The following is a 14,678-nucleotide window of genomic DNA, read 5'->3' as shown; positions in this document are numbered from 1 at the left end:
GGGACTTTTATCAAATTTTCATTTCCTAAAAAATATTTAACTGCTTAGCTAACTATTAGAAATTATACCTTCTTTCTCGCCAACTAAAATCGTTTACTTCTGTGATTAAATTTGGAGCCCGGTTCCTCTTTGTTCTTACCATCATGCTGACAGGCTGTCCTGGCTGGTGCCACCCTCCATAAACACTGGGCCAGGTCCTGCAGACAGACCTTTGACTCTGAACAGACCATGGGGGTTTCTCTGGGGCAAGGACTGACACAGCCACCCATTTCCATACTTTAAACTATTTAGAGACTGAGGGAACCCACTCAAACCACTGCAACATAGAACTTAGGGACTTCACTGCTAATACAAAATTTAAGCTTAAAATCTTCCATTTTTAGATTTTACACAGGATAAACTCGCATGTCACCTAGGACGTCTGACACCAGGCATGCTGCACATTAGGAACAGGCAGTGACATTTCTGGTGCCAAGAAGGGGGGAAGCTGTGTGACCTGTCAGGGCCTCACGCCCAAGGCCTGCTCAAAGCAAAGAGACACCATGGTCACAGGGACAGTCCTCTCCAAGGCCTCAGAAGTGCAATGAGGCCCAAAGGGAAATATAAAGCCTGTATGGAAGAGTCCCTTCTGAGCACTTCCACAGGTCTCCAACTCACCTCTAGGAAATCAAATAACCAAGTGGCGTCAGGCACAGGCCCTGCCCTCAAGGTTACAAACGAGGTTGGGCAGGGCTCAGGGCCAGCATCGGGCATCCCCAGCGCCCTCCCCCAAGGGACCAAGCACAGGGCGGCTGGACAGTTGAGGACCCTGGAAAGGAAACCACACCCATAGCAGGTGTCAGGGCCAGGGACTTCTTCCAAACGGGGTCAGACTTGTAAAATGTTCTCAGGAGCAGTTTGGTTTTAACCCACTTGGGAGCTGAGTTTTCCAACTGTGATGAAACAGCATAAAACAGCAGGTAACTGAAAAACCTGACTAGCAGAGACAGGACATGTGAAGGCTATGCACTCCCAAGGGACCTGTAAATCGGAGTGGGCTGGGCACCTGTGCTCACACCTTCCCTAACAGGTGCAGGCCTGGGTGGGACCCTGCGAGCCAATGGGAAGCCTCCTTGCCAGGTGGTCCCCAGCATGGAGGCTGCAGACCCCACTCCACAGACTGCCTGCCACAGCCTCTGAAAAGCCCCCCCCCCCGCCTGTCGCCACAGGGAGGCATGGACAGCACTTGAGGCCTTTGCTGGTTTTATACAAAGTGATTCTCACGCACACTTAAAAGGATTTAGAAAAATGAGCCTCCACGATCATAATTAAACAAGCAATAAAACGGCTAAAATATACAATGCAATCAGTTTACAGAAGTATGGTAGTGAGGTTACTAATTATTGAGAAGGAAGGGGAAGTGCAGCCCCAAGAGAAGGGGGCAGTTCTGCCCGCCAAGCGCACAGTCTGGAGATACAGCTGGGACCATTAAATAAATTTTGTACCATCTAATTAACTTGGTAACGCGATCTCAATTACTTTTCACCCAAGAAATCACTTTTGTTCAGTTTTATGTGTGTCTGTTTCCCTTTTTTAAAAAAAAATGATGTAAGGCCTCGTCAGACAAGTGAGTTCCAAACTGCATTTGTCTTTCAGCGGCTTGATGGCTATGCATTTAAAAACCCATTCTATCTTATAAACTAAAAATTAAACGTGCTCAGCTGTGATGGTCGTCATTGCATCTGCTATTTATATGCTAATGCCCTCCCTGGAAGGCCGTGCAAATTGCCCAGCCAGGCCAATATCTCATGTGCATCTCTGGCTGCAGGGACGCACCTTCAGAGGACAGAGGGTGGCCATGGGCCGGGCTGGCCACAGGGAGCACCTGGATGCAGGGGCAGTGCCACGCAGCATGCTCTCAGCTCCTAGGCAAGAGTGCGGAAACTATGCTGAAGCAAATCATCACTTTCTAGACTGTCTCTTTATAAAATCTATACTCACCAAAAACATTTTACAATATCACAAAACACAGAGTGGCAAGCTTTTTCCCTTTCTCATCTGATCCACATCAGTAACAGAACTGAGGCTGTGCACAAACCTAGCCCTGGAACCTGCTGAGGTGCACAGTGGGCCTCGGGGCTGCTTTCAAGAGCCCACGCCTGACCTGCAGCCCCACAAGGCCTGGGGACCCCGTGGCAGCGTCCAGACTGCTGGGAGGCGTGAGAGGAGTCTCTGGGTCCATAGGACACCTGGAGGTCAATACCACAGCCAGTCTGGGGCCTAAATCTCTGCTGGGTCTGGATGCACAGCCAACCAGAAAGGGATGGGGGACCTGAATCTGTCAACTGAATGAGAGTCGTGCCGCCCTGGATGGACAGCCGTCGGCTGGGATGGCCTATTCTCCGGGGGTGGCCAAGCTGGGCTTGCCCCCCAAATTCGCAGAGGATGTGTTCTGAGTAGAAGCTGCCAAACCAGTTCCTGTACAACAGAGCAACCCAGAAACCCAGACCAGGGTGGTGGGGTCACATGAACATTACATAAACTAGCATCACAGTCAGTGGAGAGTGAAATCAAATCTTAAAGCAACTAGCATCTCCAGATCTAACAACTCTCACCCCCATGAGCTCTGCAGAGAACGCTAACTTTGGGCAAGGAAAAGGAAAGCCCTGTTCATACCTGCTCCAGGGCACCGTGATTAATGAGCATACTCTCCTTCCGGATGTGGAAAAGGGCCACATGTCTCAGCCTGACCTCGGGTGAGAGTATGCGGCCAGTGCTTAAGGAGGCCAGAACACCAGCCTCTGGGGAGCAGGAGGGCAGGCCCCTCTGCATGGCCACATGCCAAGGGTGCAGGTGGCACATTCATCAGGCAGCCCTTCCCACTGGGTGGCCAGGCCTCAACAAGGAGGCCAGTGCTCACAAAACTCGGTTTTCTCATCTGTAAAATGGGGGTAATAATCTACCTAATAGAGCTCTCTTCGGAATTAAAGAGAGAACATGTGGGGAGGTGCTCAGAAGAGAGCTGGGCTTGTTTGGGAAGCAGTATCTATTTTGCAGACAGACACATGGTGGGGGCAGTCTGTGCTGTAGGGCTTGGGAGGGAGAGGGTTGGTGCCATGGCCCTGGGCTAGGCCTAGGATGTCCTGATGCAGGCTGACCTCCTGAGAACTACTGTGTCTTTACCCCCTCCCCTGGCTCTCAGCCTTCCACGGATACAGCTGCTTGGCCTTCAGCGTGATGGAGGGAGCCGCATCACCCAGGAAGGTTGTTTACCGGCCCTGCTGCAGCACAAGGTTTCCCAGCGGTCGGCTGATTTAGTTCCCTGCCTTCCCTGCCTGTGCCTGACGGTTCAACATTTCATTCCCCAGGTTTTCAGGTTCTGTCCTTTTCACCTCCAAGAAGCTAAACGCTCCCACAGCTCTAGCGGCATCACAGAAAACTTTCCCTAATACAACAGCAGTGAATGGAGCTGAGGCCTAGATTCAGGGCCTGAAAAGTCTCTGGGGGGCCTGTCATCTGCATCCTCGAACTCCAAGGCTGAACATCCGGAGGGCAGGAGACGCGTCCTAGAGTACTGGCAGCGAGGCTGGTGGAGAAGGCAGGCGGCGGCCGACGCAGAAGGAAAACTGTGCACAGAGCCACACGGACAGCTTCCACCTCTGTGAATGGTGACGATGCATCCACAGTTAAAACCATGTGGCTGCCACACTGGACTCATGACAGGTGAGAATAAAATGAGACCTCCGTACAGATACGTTAGCTATGAACACAAATAACCCAACAATTTACAAAAAGAAAGGAAAATCCACTGCTGATAGTACCGAATAGACTGATGCTTAAAACAGTTTTCTGACTTACTGATTGGTGGGAAAGTAATATTTTATTAATTACATAATACGAAATAATTGGTGATCTTAGCTATGTAATTAAATAGCAGGCAGTTTAAGTTTTCAAAGGATTTTTATCAGCTTAGTGAAGAAGCAGGCATGGATTACTACACCTATCCTATAACAGAGCAAGGCTAGAAACTAAATCTACCAAATGACTCTCCGTATCGATCTTGTTAGGATTTATCCCTGGCCTGTTACCAAACGGAACTGACACAGAGACACTCTATAAAACACACGGTTAAACATATTTAAACTGGCTTAAGTATTTTTTGGAGACCAAACATCTATGTCAAAAGGAAAACAACATTATGTAGACACCAATGCCAACAGACATACGGAAATGTGAAACATTAAAAAAAAAGACACAGTTTGTTTCCACTTGGTTGTCTGAGGAGAAAAGGGAGAAACGCCATGATGTGTGTCAACTTTGAACCTTCAAAGGACAGGTCCAGAACTTCTCTCCAATATCTCAGTTACTGGCATTTGATTTTAGCTAGTAGTGTCATATTTGTTTCGGTCTCAAAATATTTAAATCACATATTATTGAATTAGCATTCCCAGCTCTGGCTGTTCTACACGCAGAGTTAACGATGCCAATCCCGTTCTAAGTGGGGAAACACTAACGGAATGATTTAAGCCCTCTGTAAATTTTATTTGAAAATTAGCTAAGAGCACCTCATTCATAATTTCTAATTAAAACAGCTCTAACACCCACGTTCATTAGCTGGCCCCACCTGCCCCTGCCCGGAGCAGCCACCAGCAGTAGGAGGGGAGATAGGCAGATACGAGGCTGCCGTGTCTATTCTGGGAAGCGAGGCCCAGGTGAGCCGCTGCCGCTCACAGCCAGGCGAGCTGCCAATCACTTCATCTGCTGCAGCTCCTCGCTCTCTTGCTCTGTGAGCAAAATCTCCAAGGATTTTGGAGCAGTGCCTTTTTAAAAAATCAGTTTGTGGAGAAAGGTCTAGAAAGTGTCCATTCAACTGACAAAGAGCAGAGCAACTTCTCCCTTCTCACTGAAGCTGTAACACCCTCAGTGCAGTTCAGTGGGCCAACCTCAAGCGCACTGGGCCCACCCTACCCTGTGTACTCCCCGAGGCCTCAGGGCCCACCTAACAGCCTGGGAGGAGAGTGGCACTCAAGCCACCTTGAGGGCATCTACTGTGTGGTCCAAGGGGGCGAGGGGCCCTGCACCACCCAGAGCTGCCTCTAAGCCCAGTCAGGCCACAGCCATAAAGGCCCACTGCCCCCTATCCAGATACACATGAGAAGACATGCAAAACTAGGGCAGGGCCATGGGGGACAGTGGGGACAGCGGCAGCCCCTGGGCTCTAAGTTCAGGACAGTCGTCGTGTTCACCCGGGGTCTGGGGTCATGCACTAAGCAGGGACAGCATGCCGACAGCTCTACAATGTAGGGTCCAAGACACCTGTGTCTGAGTCACATGGGAGTTCAAAGACAGCTGACAGAACTAATGGAGCCCTCGGGACCGTACCAGGTGGGAGCAGCCACCAAAGCCTAACAGGTAGCCATGCATGCCCAGGGCCCTCCTGGACAGCCCAGCCCCATGCACCTTGCGGGCCCTGAGGCCCCACTTACTGGCCCCTGGATGCAGCACCCCTGAGAAGACCAGCAGCTTCTGGAGAGGGCACGGCAGCAGGAGCCCCGGCAGGTGGTGGTCAAGGAGCCAGAGCCCTGTGCCCACGAGGGGAGGGGCCAGGCTGAGCCGGGACTCTCCAGGAAGGGCCATTCAGTCTCCTTGAGCCCACGGGAGTCTGGGTATCCGTCAGGTTGTGGCGGAGACATGTAGGAGAGCCCCCAGGCCTCCCTGCGCTCTGGGGACACCCAGCATAGAGCCCTGACCCGGGATGCTGCATGTCTCTTGTTACCACCCGAATGGGCTGAGCTGCCAACAGACTAGGAGGGGCTGCCCAGGGCTCAGTCGCACCACCCAGCTCGCTCCGGGCCAGCCTTAGAGGCTCTGGAGCTGTGAGATGTGGGCAGGAGCAGCTCCAGGCACTCCACAAGGCTCCGCTGCCAGGGCCTCAGTCCAAAGACAGTGGCCCGGCTGCTGAGACCCCTCTGGCCTTGGGGTCCTGCCAGCCCTTAGCAATGCTGCTGGCCCCCAAAGGACTGTGAGGTCTGGCAATGCCCAGGCCTGGTGAGACCAGTCTGAGCTACCCAATAGCCCCTCTTGGCTCCGTGGACACTCCCCAAAGCACCCAGCGGCCCAGAGGCCATCACTGCACAGCAAAGGCCTGTTGGCCCATCAGCAAACCTAACTGTCCACAGACTGCCGGAGCCAGGCCCGGGGCCCATCCACAACAAGCAGGACCAGGACCTAGCGTGGGGTCTTAGTGTGGGCACTGAACATCCTGTTGGCACAGGGTGGCACACAGCAGCCGCAGCTCGGAGGCCTCGGGCAAGCGTGAAGGGGCTCTGCCTGGATCACACAAAGCATCCCTGCTGCCCCAGCCCGGAGTGGAGACTCCCCACACCCCGTCCACATGGGCGAGTCGGTGACCCAAGCCTGCTCTGACAACCCTGGGACCCCGAGTGTGCCACGATCAGCGATGAACTCCTGATCGCTGACATGCTAACTGGGTTAATCACCTTCCTCCAGGACTAGAAAAATTTTTTTCATTGTTAAAGATATACTTTGGTCAAAATTTAGAAAAATAACTGATTTCTTAGTTAATGAAATTCTTACACGGTATTCACGAGCACCCACAAACAGCTACGGCACAAGCAGTCCTGGTGGCCAGGACTGAGTCCACCCAGCGCCTGTGAGCGCCCCCCCAGTCCTGAATTCCCTGGTGGTCTGGAGGTTCCAGAGAAAACAGCAAGAGCACCCTCTGCTGGCCCCAGGCTGCACACGCCCTCTGCAAAGTCACGGGCCAGACTGGGAAGCCCAGCGCCTGTAGCTATCACAGACACTCGGGAAAATGGCTTTTGGGCTTTTGGTGCTGGTTTGTGGGCCCATGTTCCTCCTCGCAGCCCCCGCCCACTGGGCTGCATGCCCATTTTGAGGTGGGGGAGTCGGGGAGGAGGCCGCTTGGGCTGGATGAAGGGTCACCCACACACTGTTCTTTCCACCCCAAAGCTTTCTTTTAAAAAAAGGGATAGTTCAAAAGCTATCATCTCCCAGACCAGGGTTAGCACACTCTTGGCTGGGTCTGGGGTCTGAGCTCAGGGTAGGGTTCAGGGTCCAGGGCTTGGGTCCTGTGAGGGATGGTGCACCTGGCATCTGCTTTCTCGGTTCTGAAACAGTGGAGAGACCGCCAAGGCAGGAGATGGGATGACCATGCACGGCCAGGGATCGCCAGCTGGGGGCTGCTGTGACGAGCCTCGTGTCTCCCAACTACAAGGTCCAGCTATACTGAGCGCAGCCCCCTGGGGCCCACAGTCCCTGAGGACATGTGCACAGGTCCCCACTCTCAGGTCCTTTCCAGGCATCAAGCCCGGGTCTCAACTCCGAGCTCGTCTCCCTCCTGAAGTCCCACTGCAGCCGTGCCTGGTGCCGCTGCCTGGCACCCTCTGCCCAGCACAACAGTCTCTGTGGCCCCGGGTGTCACTGCATGGCTTCACCCTACCCCATCACCAGGGGCCCAAGGGGTAGGCGTCTGTACCCTGCTCCAGCTCCGTCAAGCGGCCTCTGGCCCTCTCACTCCATTCCCTCTCAGGTAGGTGCAGCACCTCCCTGCGGCCCTCCAGAAGTTCAGGGGGCCAATTCCTCCCTCTCGAACCAGATAACAGGCCTTCCATTCTCGGCCACCCAGAGCTCTCCCAGGGTCTCTCCCAGGGTGACCGCAGTGCCTCCCTGGACAGGGTGCCTCACCTGCTGGCAACTCCTTAGAAGCCTCCACTAGGTTGGGGGGCACTGCCTGACTCTTGGTGGCTTCCCAGAGGCACCCTTCACACATGGGGCACTCAGCACGTGTGCCCTCAGCTAGAATGCGTGACCACACCACACTGACCGCCTGGAACATCACTGCACATGGCAGTGACCCTGCACCTGTGGGAAGCCCTGGCTGGGGAGGGAGGTGTGACTGGACGGCCAGTGGCTCTGCCTCCTCCCTGCGGAGGGCTCCGGGATCCTCGCTGCCCCCGCTGGCCAACCCATACCTCTCCTGCCCTGGACCCGTTCACTGCCCCACTGAGGGGGCTTGGCCTGGGGCTCCCACAGTGAGAAGTCAGTTCTGAGTGAGGAAGGAGCCAGAATCCCCTGAAGCCCCAGCAACTCGTGTTGCTCAGCCCTGCGCTCAGCACCCACTACTCACCCTGAGCCTCTGCTCTCCCTCAGGCGCGATGTCCAGCTCCTTGTATTTTCTCAGCACGAGCTCTAATTCCATCTTCAGGTCAATGGCACGCTTTAAGTGTCCACCGTGGGTCCCTGCGCGGGTAAACCGCTGAAAAACACAGGGTGGATTGCAAAGGCCCTGGGGAGCCTGACCCTGCCAGGAGGCACATGGCTGGGTCTATGGGCCTGTGAGCAGACTCTAAACACAGCCGGGACACAGAGGACAAGGGGCTCAGGCGAGGGGCAGAGCCCTCCTGGGGCAGGGAGTGTTTTGGTCACCTGAACTCCTCGTGCCCCAACAGTCGCCCCAAGGAAGAGAGCCCCCTGCCGGACACTTCCCACACATCCTCCTTCCATCCACAGGCGCCCACTTCCTTCCGTGCCCTCATTTTGGCCAGGTGCCCAGACTCACCTGGACCCAGGAGCACACGGACGGCAGGAACTTGTTCTGGACAAGCTTAAGCGCATCGCGGGCGGCTTGGACGACGGCGAGGTTATCCTCGTTCTCCTGCACCTTCAGGCCGTCTGGGGTGAAACACATGCAGGTCACCAGAGGGCCACAGGCCCGCATTGCCCACAGACCCTGGTGAAGCAGACCATGAAGCAAAGGCCACTGTAGCCTGCGAGTAACCCACCAGACACCCACCTCTGCCCCAGCCACATAACCTGGGGTCCCAAATATGATGCTGTGAGAGAAAACGCACCCTTTTGTGATGCTGGATGAGAACGTTCTGGCTCCCTGAGCACACGGCTCCACTGCCCGCGTCTCAACCACCTGGGCTGAGGCCATCCCTCCCACCAGAGGTGTGAGACCCCGATGGCCTTCTCCCCTTGACACCCCCACCCTCCACTGCTCGCAGAACCCTCCCCTCCCCTTCCACTGCCCTCAGGATGGAGGCCCCACCCAGCCAGCCTCACCAGCCCTTCCCTGCTGGGCACCTCATCTCCTGCGCAGCCTCTGCCGTGTGCTTCCCGCACTACAGAGCTCATGTGTCTGGCGCGTGGCTATGCATCTACACAGGCCAGGCCGTGCATAGGGGCTGACCACGCCATAAACACTGGTGTCGGGTCCACCCCGCACCAGCCTGAAGGGCACTCCTGCTACCCAATTCCTGCAGCACCTACAGCCTTCAGAGCGGACTGAGCCTTGCAGATCAAGTTCTCCTGGCAGCTTCAGGACTGGCTGCCTCCACCCTGGTGAAGGGACGCCTGCTGTGCCTGCTTTCAGAGAAGCAGGTCCCCTGAAGATAGCGATTCAAAGCCATGCTAGCATCTAATGAGCCCTCAACCCCTCCACATACCCCCTCATGCGGAGTGTGGACCACATGTGACAAAGCTTGGGCCAAAGGGCATGGGGGACGGTTGCATCTCAGCAAACCCCCCGTAGGCTGGAATGCTGAGGCCACATGTGGCCCTGACAGGCCTGTGACCTGCCCAGGGCTCGCCACTCATTCAGACCTCATGCTGTCAGGACCGCACGCAATAAGGACCTTGAGACCTGCCAGCCTGGAGAGTCCTCCTCACCCCAACCTTGCGAGTCCCTGTTCTGTTCACAGACTCACCAGGGGAGGGGCTGCTGGGATGGCAGAGAAGCCTACGAGCTCTTAAAAGCGTCCCCTGCTGCCAGCCTGCAGCCACAGAGGCCTGGTGTGGTAGGAGGGAAGCCCATTGCAGCGGCCACACAGGAAGAAGGGATCTGGTGGGGCCACCAACCCAGCCCCACTTGAGGAGCCACCACAGGTCCAAGCCTCTGTCGGCCCCAGACACCCCGGGCCAGGTGCCAGTGACAAACTTGCCGACCAGTCAGCCCAGAGCTGGCAGAGGGAGGCACCGGGCGGCCAGTTACCTGAGGAGAGCTCCACATCCAGTGTGTACTTGTGTGAGCCGAGCCCATGGCTCCGCACAAACTTTTCCTGGTCACTGTCCTCATCCTCGTCTTCTGAGGGGTCCCCTGTGACTGCCTGCAGCAGCAGTGCCCGGCTGCCAGCCCTGGGGTGGCACACAGAGGCAGGCAGGTCCTTGCTGCAGCAGGGCTGCTCGCCATCCAAAGGTGTAGGGGGGCCAGACCGGCAAGGGGTGGCTTGGCCCGGGCACAAGGAGCGAGAGGAACCCTCATTGGACATGCCAGAAGGCACGTCAAGGAATTCTGCCGTCGCTGGGCTAGGGCCAAAGTCAAATGGCACCAGCAGCCTGAAGCAGCTCTCCACTTCTGTCAGGCAGGACACGATTTCTTCAGACATTTCTGCCAAAACATCAAGACATCTGCTTCCTGTATCATACTGGGCAACAGAGCACCACCTCACCCAAAACCACGCCCAGAGGCCTGTTCCCCCAGGGAACACACCATCCACACCCCCTGGGGCCTCCTTTTTTCCCAAGAACCAAAGCCAGTCCTGGGAGCACGTGTCATGGGAGCTTTTTAACTGCTCAACAAACCACCATAGTTAGCATTGGGGTCTGCAAGGTCAGCCTTTCAGATGACTCCGGGTAACAACCCTCAGGTCTGGACCATGCTGTACTGAGGGCATGTGCAAAGTTACACCCCCTTTCTGGGGCAAAAAATGCTGCGTGCATCCCCCACCTCCCTGAGACTGGCACAGCTTTCCCTCCCAATGGACTCCTTGTCATTCCTGGGGCACAGCTGCCTGCCTTTTGGGCTTCTCCAAGGCCTGGGATTCCCAGAAGTGGCTCTGTCAGGGACCATGTCCAGGAAAAGGGGTCTGTCTACAGGAAGCTCTGGGCACCGGAAGAACCCCCAAGACCTGCAGTCTGAGGGTGCAGATTATCCACCTCAGCCCATCACAGGAGATGCCCTGCCATGGCCAGTGGCAGCCCTGGGCTGGCTTCCACCTCTGAACACCTGGGCTGTGCCCCTCAAGGGAAGGGCCAGCTGCCAGGAGGAAAATGGTGGAGTTTTCCGGGAAAGGGGCTGGCAAACAGGGACCATGAGATTAATGGTGAGAGGGCCTTCAGTTAGGCCACAAAGCCCAGACCACCACTGGACACACACCACGCCTGGAGTGTGCCCAGGGATCCTCCCAGCAAACGGTGTAGGTGAGCATGGCCACCACGGGGCACGGGACAGGCATGGATGCTGCAGAGCCCTCTGGCCAGGGCCCCTGGGAACAGGGTGGGGTCTGTGGCTGGGAAGGCCTCCCCTAGCCCTCAACCCCAAGTGTCTCTGCCTGGCCTGTCTGAACAACTGGGTCCCCAGCGACCAGGGGCATGAGGCGGTCCCAAGAAGACATGAGGGCCCCTTGCTCAGTCCTGGGAACTTGCCTTCCATCTCCCTCTCTGCCTGCTGGGCTCTTTCCCTGTAGATTTTATCCAAGTGTTTCTGCTTCTCCTCTTCTCTCTTTTTTTCTGCTAAAGTCCTAACATTCACATCTTGAAAATCCACCTGAAAAATTGAAAATAAAGATTAGGACCGTCTATAAAGAACACAAAGAAAACAGTAAGTCAAAACAGGTCTAATACAAGACACCCAAGCCAGGTCAGTACATACCCAAGCCAGGATCTCTACAGGCTTCTCAGTTCACAGTGTATGAAAATAAAAGGAAACACACTTAACTCTGCTGTCTAACCCCTGGAAAGCCAGCACATTTGCTAACTTAAAATAAAAGAGATAAAAAGACTTCTCCCCCAAGTCTGATGCAGGCAGGAAAGCAGTGAGCTTGCCTGACGCACAGGCCAGGGGCTGCTGCCTAGACCAGAGGTCTAACGACACTACCTGAGAGTGCACCCCGGAGGGAGAGGGGCAGTCCCTGGGCCCCACGGCGAAGGATGGGCCGAGCCTCTGTGGCAGGCAGGGGTCTGGGTTCCGGCCATAGCAGCAGATGCTAGCGGGTTTTGTCATGCTCAGCACCAGCCAGAGCCCACAGCGGAATCCAGGTGGAGACTTACAGCATGGCTGGGACAGACCCCAGAGCCCATGGGTCTACTGTCATAGGAAAGGACTGTGTCTGAGAAAGTGTGTTTTGGTTTTACTTTTTATCTTACACATGTAGGTCTGCAGGCTCAGCAGCATCCATACACAGGGTGAGCTCACACTCTTCCTCTCAGCACTGAGAGGCCCTGACTCCAGCTGCTGGTTACTTTCACCCACTCCCACACCTCCACAGCTGGTCCAGCAGCCTAGATGCCCAGGGAAAGCCAAGTAGGCCCCTGCCATACCCAGCCTGATGTGCATCCTACACCCAGGCTCTCTCCCTCTCTGGTCTGCCCTCCTCACAGCAGGCAACCGGAGTCTCCAATCAACAATACGCAAGGCCCACCTACCTTTTTGTTGTGTTTTAAGAAGTGGTAGCCCAAAGCAAGCTTCTTATACGCCTCCCCGAACCTCTCATTCCATGCTTCCACTGCCCGGACGGCTGCCTGCCTCAGCCTCTGAGCCACCTCCCTGGGTGGTGGCAGGGGCTGCTCGTGGTCTGTGCCCAGTGTGAGCTCCAGAAACTCCTGGAAGTTAGAGACAACCAGCATCCTGAACTGGTGAGACCTGGTGAAGAGTTCATCCACGATCTGGAAGGCTGAGAGGCGGACCTGGGCGTGCTCCTGGCTCAGCTGTGCCATCAGCAGGTGGTAGGCATGGCCTAGCAGCTCCTCTGAAGATCTGGGGACACAAACTGGCCTGACCCAAGCGCCTATGCTTTAAGGACAGTTAATAAATGCTCGTCATCCACGGACACAACATTCACGTGTGGCAGAGACAGCAGCTGCCTCCCAAGCTTCCTTCTCCCCTTCTTCTAGAGCAGGGTCCGAAAACCACTGCCCAAGGGCCAAACCTGGCTCCCGCATCCTCTGCATGTTTTTGTAAGGCCCACAAGCCCACACTGTTTCCTACATTTTTAAATGGTTGAAACACATAAACAAAACTTCCTGAACTGGGAAGAAAATTCAAAATTAGTGCTCATCAATAAAGCTTCATTGAAACACGGCCCTCCCATGCAGTTAGAATGTTTCTGGCTGCTTCCACAGAGTCAAGACCTTACGGTGAAGCCCAAAACAGTCACCATCTGGCCCATCCAGAAAGTCTGCTGCCCTTCACTCACACTCTCTCTCACACACACACACACACACACACACACACACACACACACAAGCATGCACGCACCCATGCGCCACTGCTGAGCTGGGTGTATGACCTCAAAGCCCCTCCTGCAGGAAGTAAAAGGGAAAAGGCCTGTGAGGCCCTGGGGGATCCTCTTCCCAGCTACTGCCCTGTGTAAACCATGATGATCTGGGGGTTTTACAGGGCACGCTGCAAAACCTGACCTGAACTGGAATTTTTTTTCAAAATATAAATATTTCATCATTTAATAAACAATCTTACATTCTCCTGTTTTGTAAATACAGGATATAGTATAACCAATAATGCCACACACCGCCACCCTAGGACTACTGCCCCAGAATGTGACTGCCATCAGAGCTCGGCACTGCAAGGCCCTAGGAAGACATCCTGGCTGTGTTCCTTCGGTGGTTCTTTCCCAGGGGATGGCTGAGATGTATGCAGAAACCCCACAACCTCCCAGGTGTGTCATGGGCTCACTGGCCGGTCAGCTACTATGAATTGCTAAACCTTAAGACATACTTGCAAATTTTCTTCAGTTCCTTCATTTTCTCAGGGTTCAGTTGGGATTCTCCCGAAGTTGTGAGCTCTTCTACCAACTTTGAAAGTTTTTGATCCATATCTAGAATTACATAACACAGAAATGCTAAATTACCACCCGGTACTTTAAGGTTCTTGGTTTTATTAACAAATGTTTGCTGAGCTCCACTATATCCTGGGCACTCCGGGAGGGGCCCTGATGCAGGCATCCTTATGCCCTTACCTCTGTGGGGTGATTTCCCAGGAAATATAACAATTCGAGGTGATATTCAGGGAGTCCAACAAGGTCTTTTGGTGGTAATTAGGAAAAGTTTTAAAAATGAAACTTTAACTTCGGAACTCTACAATCACACCAGTGTAAAAGATGCTGCAGTGAAGACTGTGGTTGGCATTTAACAACGCACATAAAAGTGTCACATTTAAATCAGCTGTCCCCAAACTAGACCGTGGCACAGCTCCCCTCGTTCACTCGCACCCCACAGGACAGCCTCGATAAAGGCCGCCGAGGACAGGAGCCATGGATCGGGAGGAAACCAGTCAAAAGCACAGTGCGCACTCCCAGGGCTGGACGGCCGCAGGCGCCCCGCTGATCAACGCGTCAGGTGACAGGCGCGGGGAAAGGCCGGATGGCGCAGGGCCCGGGGCGAGCCCCGGCAGGCCGTCGCCTCGAACCGAGGCGGGGCGGCCTGGGGCCGACTGCCGAGTACAGCGCTGCTCGGAGGACTAGCCTCTAGAAACTGCACAGCGCGAGGCGGGCTGGCTCCGCGCCGGCGACTCCGCGGATGAAAGCGCCGCGCGCCGGGGCACGGTCAGCCCGGGCGGACGCCGCGGCCACACCGCGGTCCGCAGAACCACAGAGCGCCCGCCCCCTGCCAGGCCGCAGCCCCCAGCCCGCGCGGGCGCCCGC

At 55.2% G+C, this 14,678-nt stretch overlaps 1 protein-coding gene across 1 annotated transcript in view; it reads right to left on the bottom strand.

Annotated features, from left to right (window-relative positions):
• The window catches only part of UVSSA (UV stimulated scaffold protein A), a 32,655-nt gene extending 18,370 nt beyond the window's left edge, over window positions 1–14,285 (bottom strand). The window contains exons 1-7 of the mRNA XM_045528324.1: window positions 13,995–14,285; window positions 13,754–13,853; window positions 12,445–12,775; window positions 11,446–11,566; window positions 10,013–10,408; window positions 8,579–8,691; window positions 8,147–8,275 (exon numbers count right to left, since the gene is read on the bottom strand). Coding sequence (XP_045384280.1) covers window positions 8,147–8,275; window positions 8,579–8,691; window positions 10,013–10,408; window positions 11,446–11,566; window positions 12,445–12,775; window positions 13,754–13,851 — 1,188 coding nt within the window. The 5' untranslated portion in view covers window positions 13,852–13,853; window positions 13,995–14,285. The remainder of the gene's footprint in view (window positions 1–8,146; window positions 8,276–8,578; window positions 8,692–10,012; window positions 10,409–11,445; window positions 11,567–12,444; window positions 12,776–13,753; window positions 13,854–13,994) is intronic.
• Between the last annotated feature and the right edge of the window lie 393 nt (window positions 14,286–14,678).

The sequence above is a fragment of the Lemur catta genome, chromosome 17 (assembly GCF_020740605.2).
Source record: "Lemur catta isolate mLemCat1 chromosome 17, mLemCat1.pri, whole genome shotgun sequence".
In the NCBI taxonomy this organism is placed as follows: Eukaryota; Metazoa; Chordata; class Mammalia; order Primates; family Lemuridae; genus Lemur; species Lemur catta.
The sequence above is the reverse complement of the archived record's forward strand: the minus strand, read 5'-3'. Positions and strand labels throughout refer to the sequence as shown.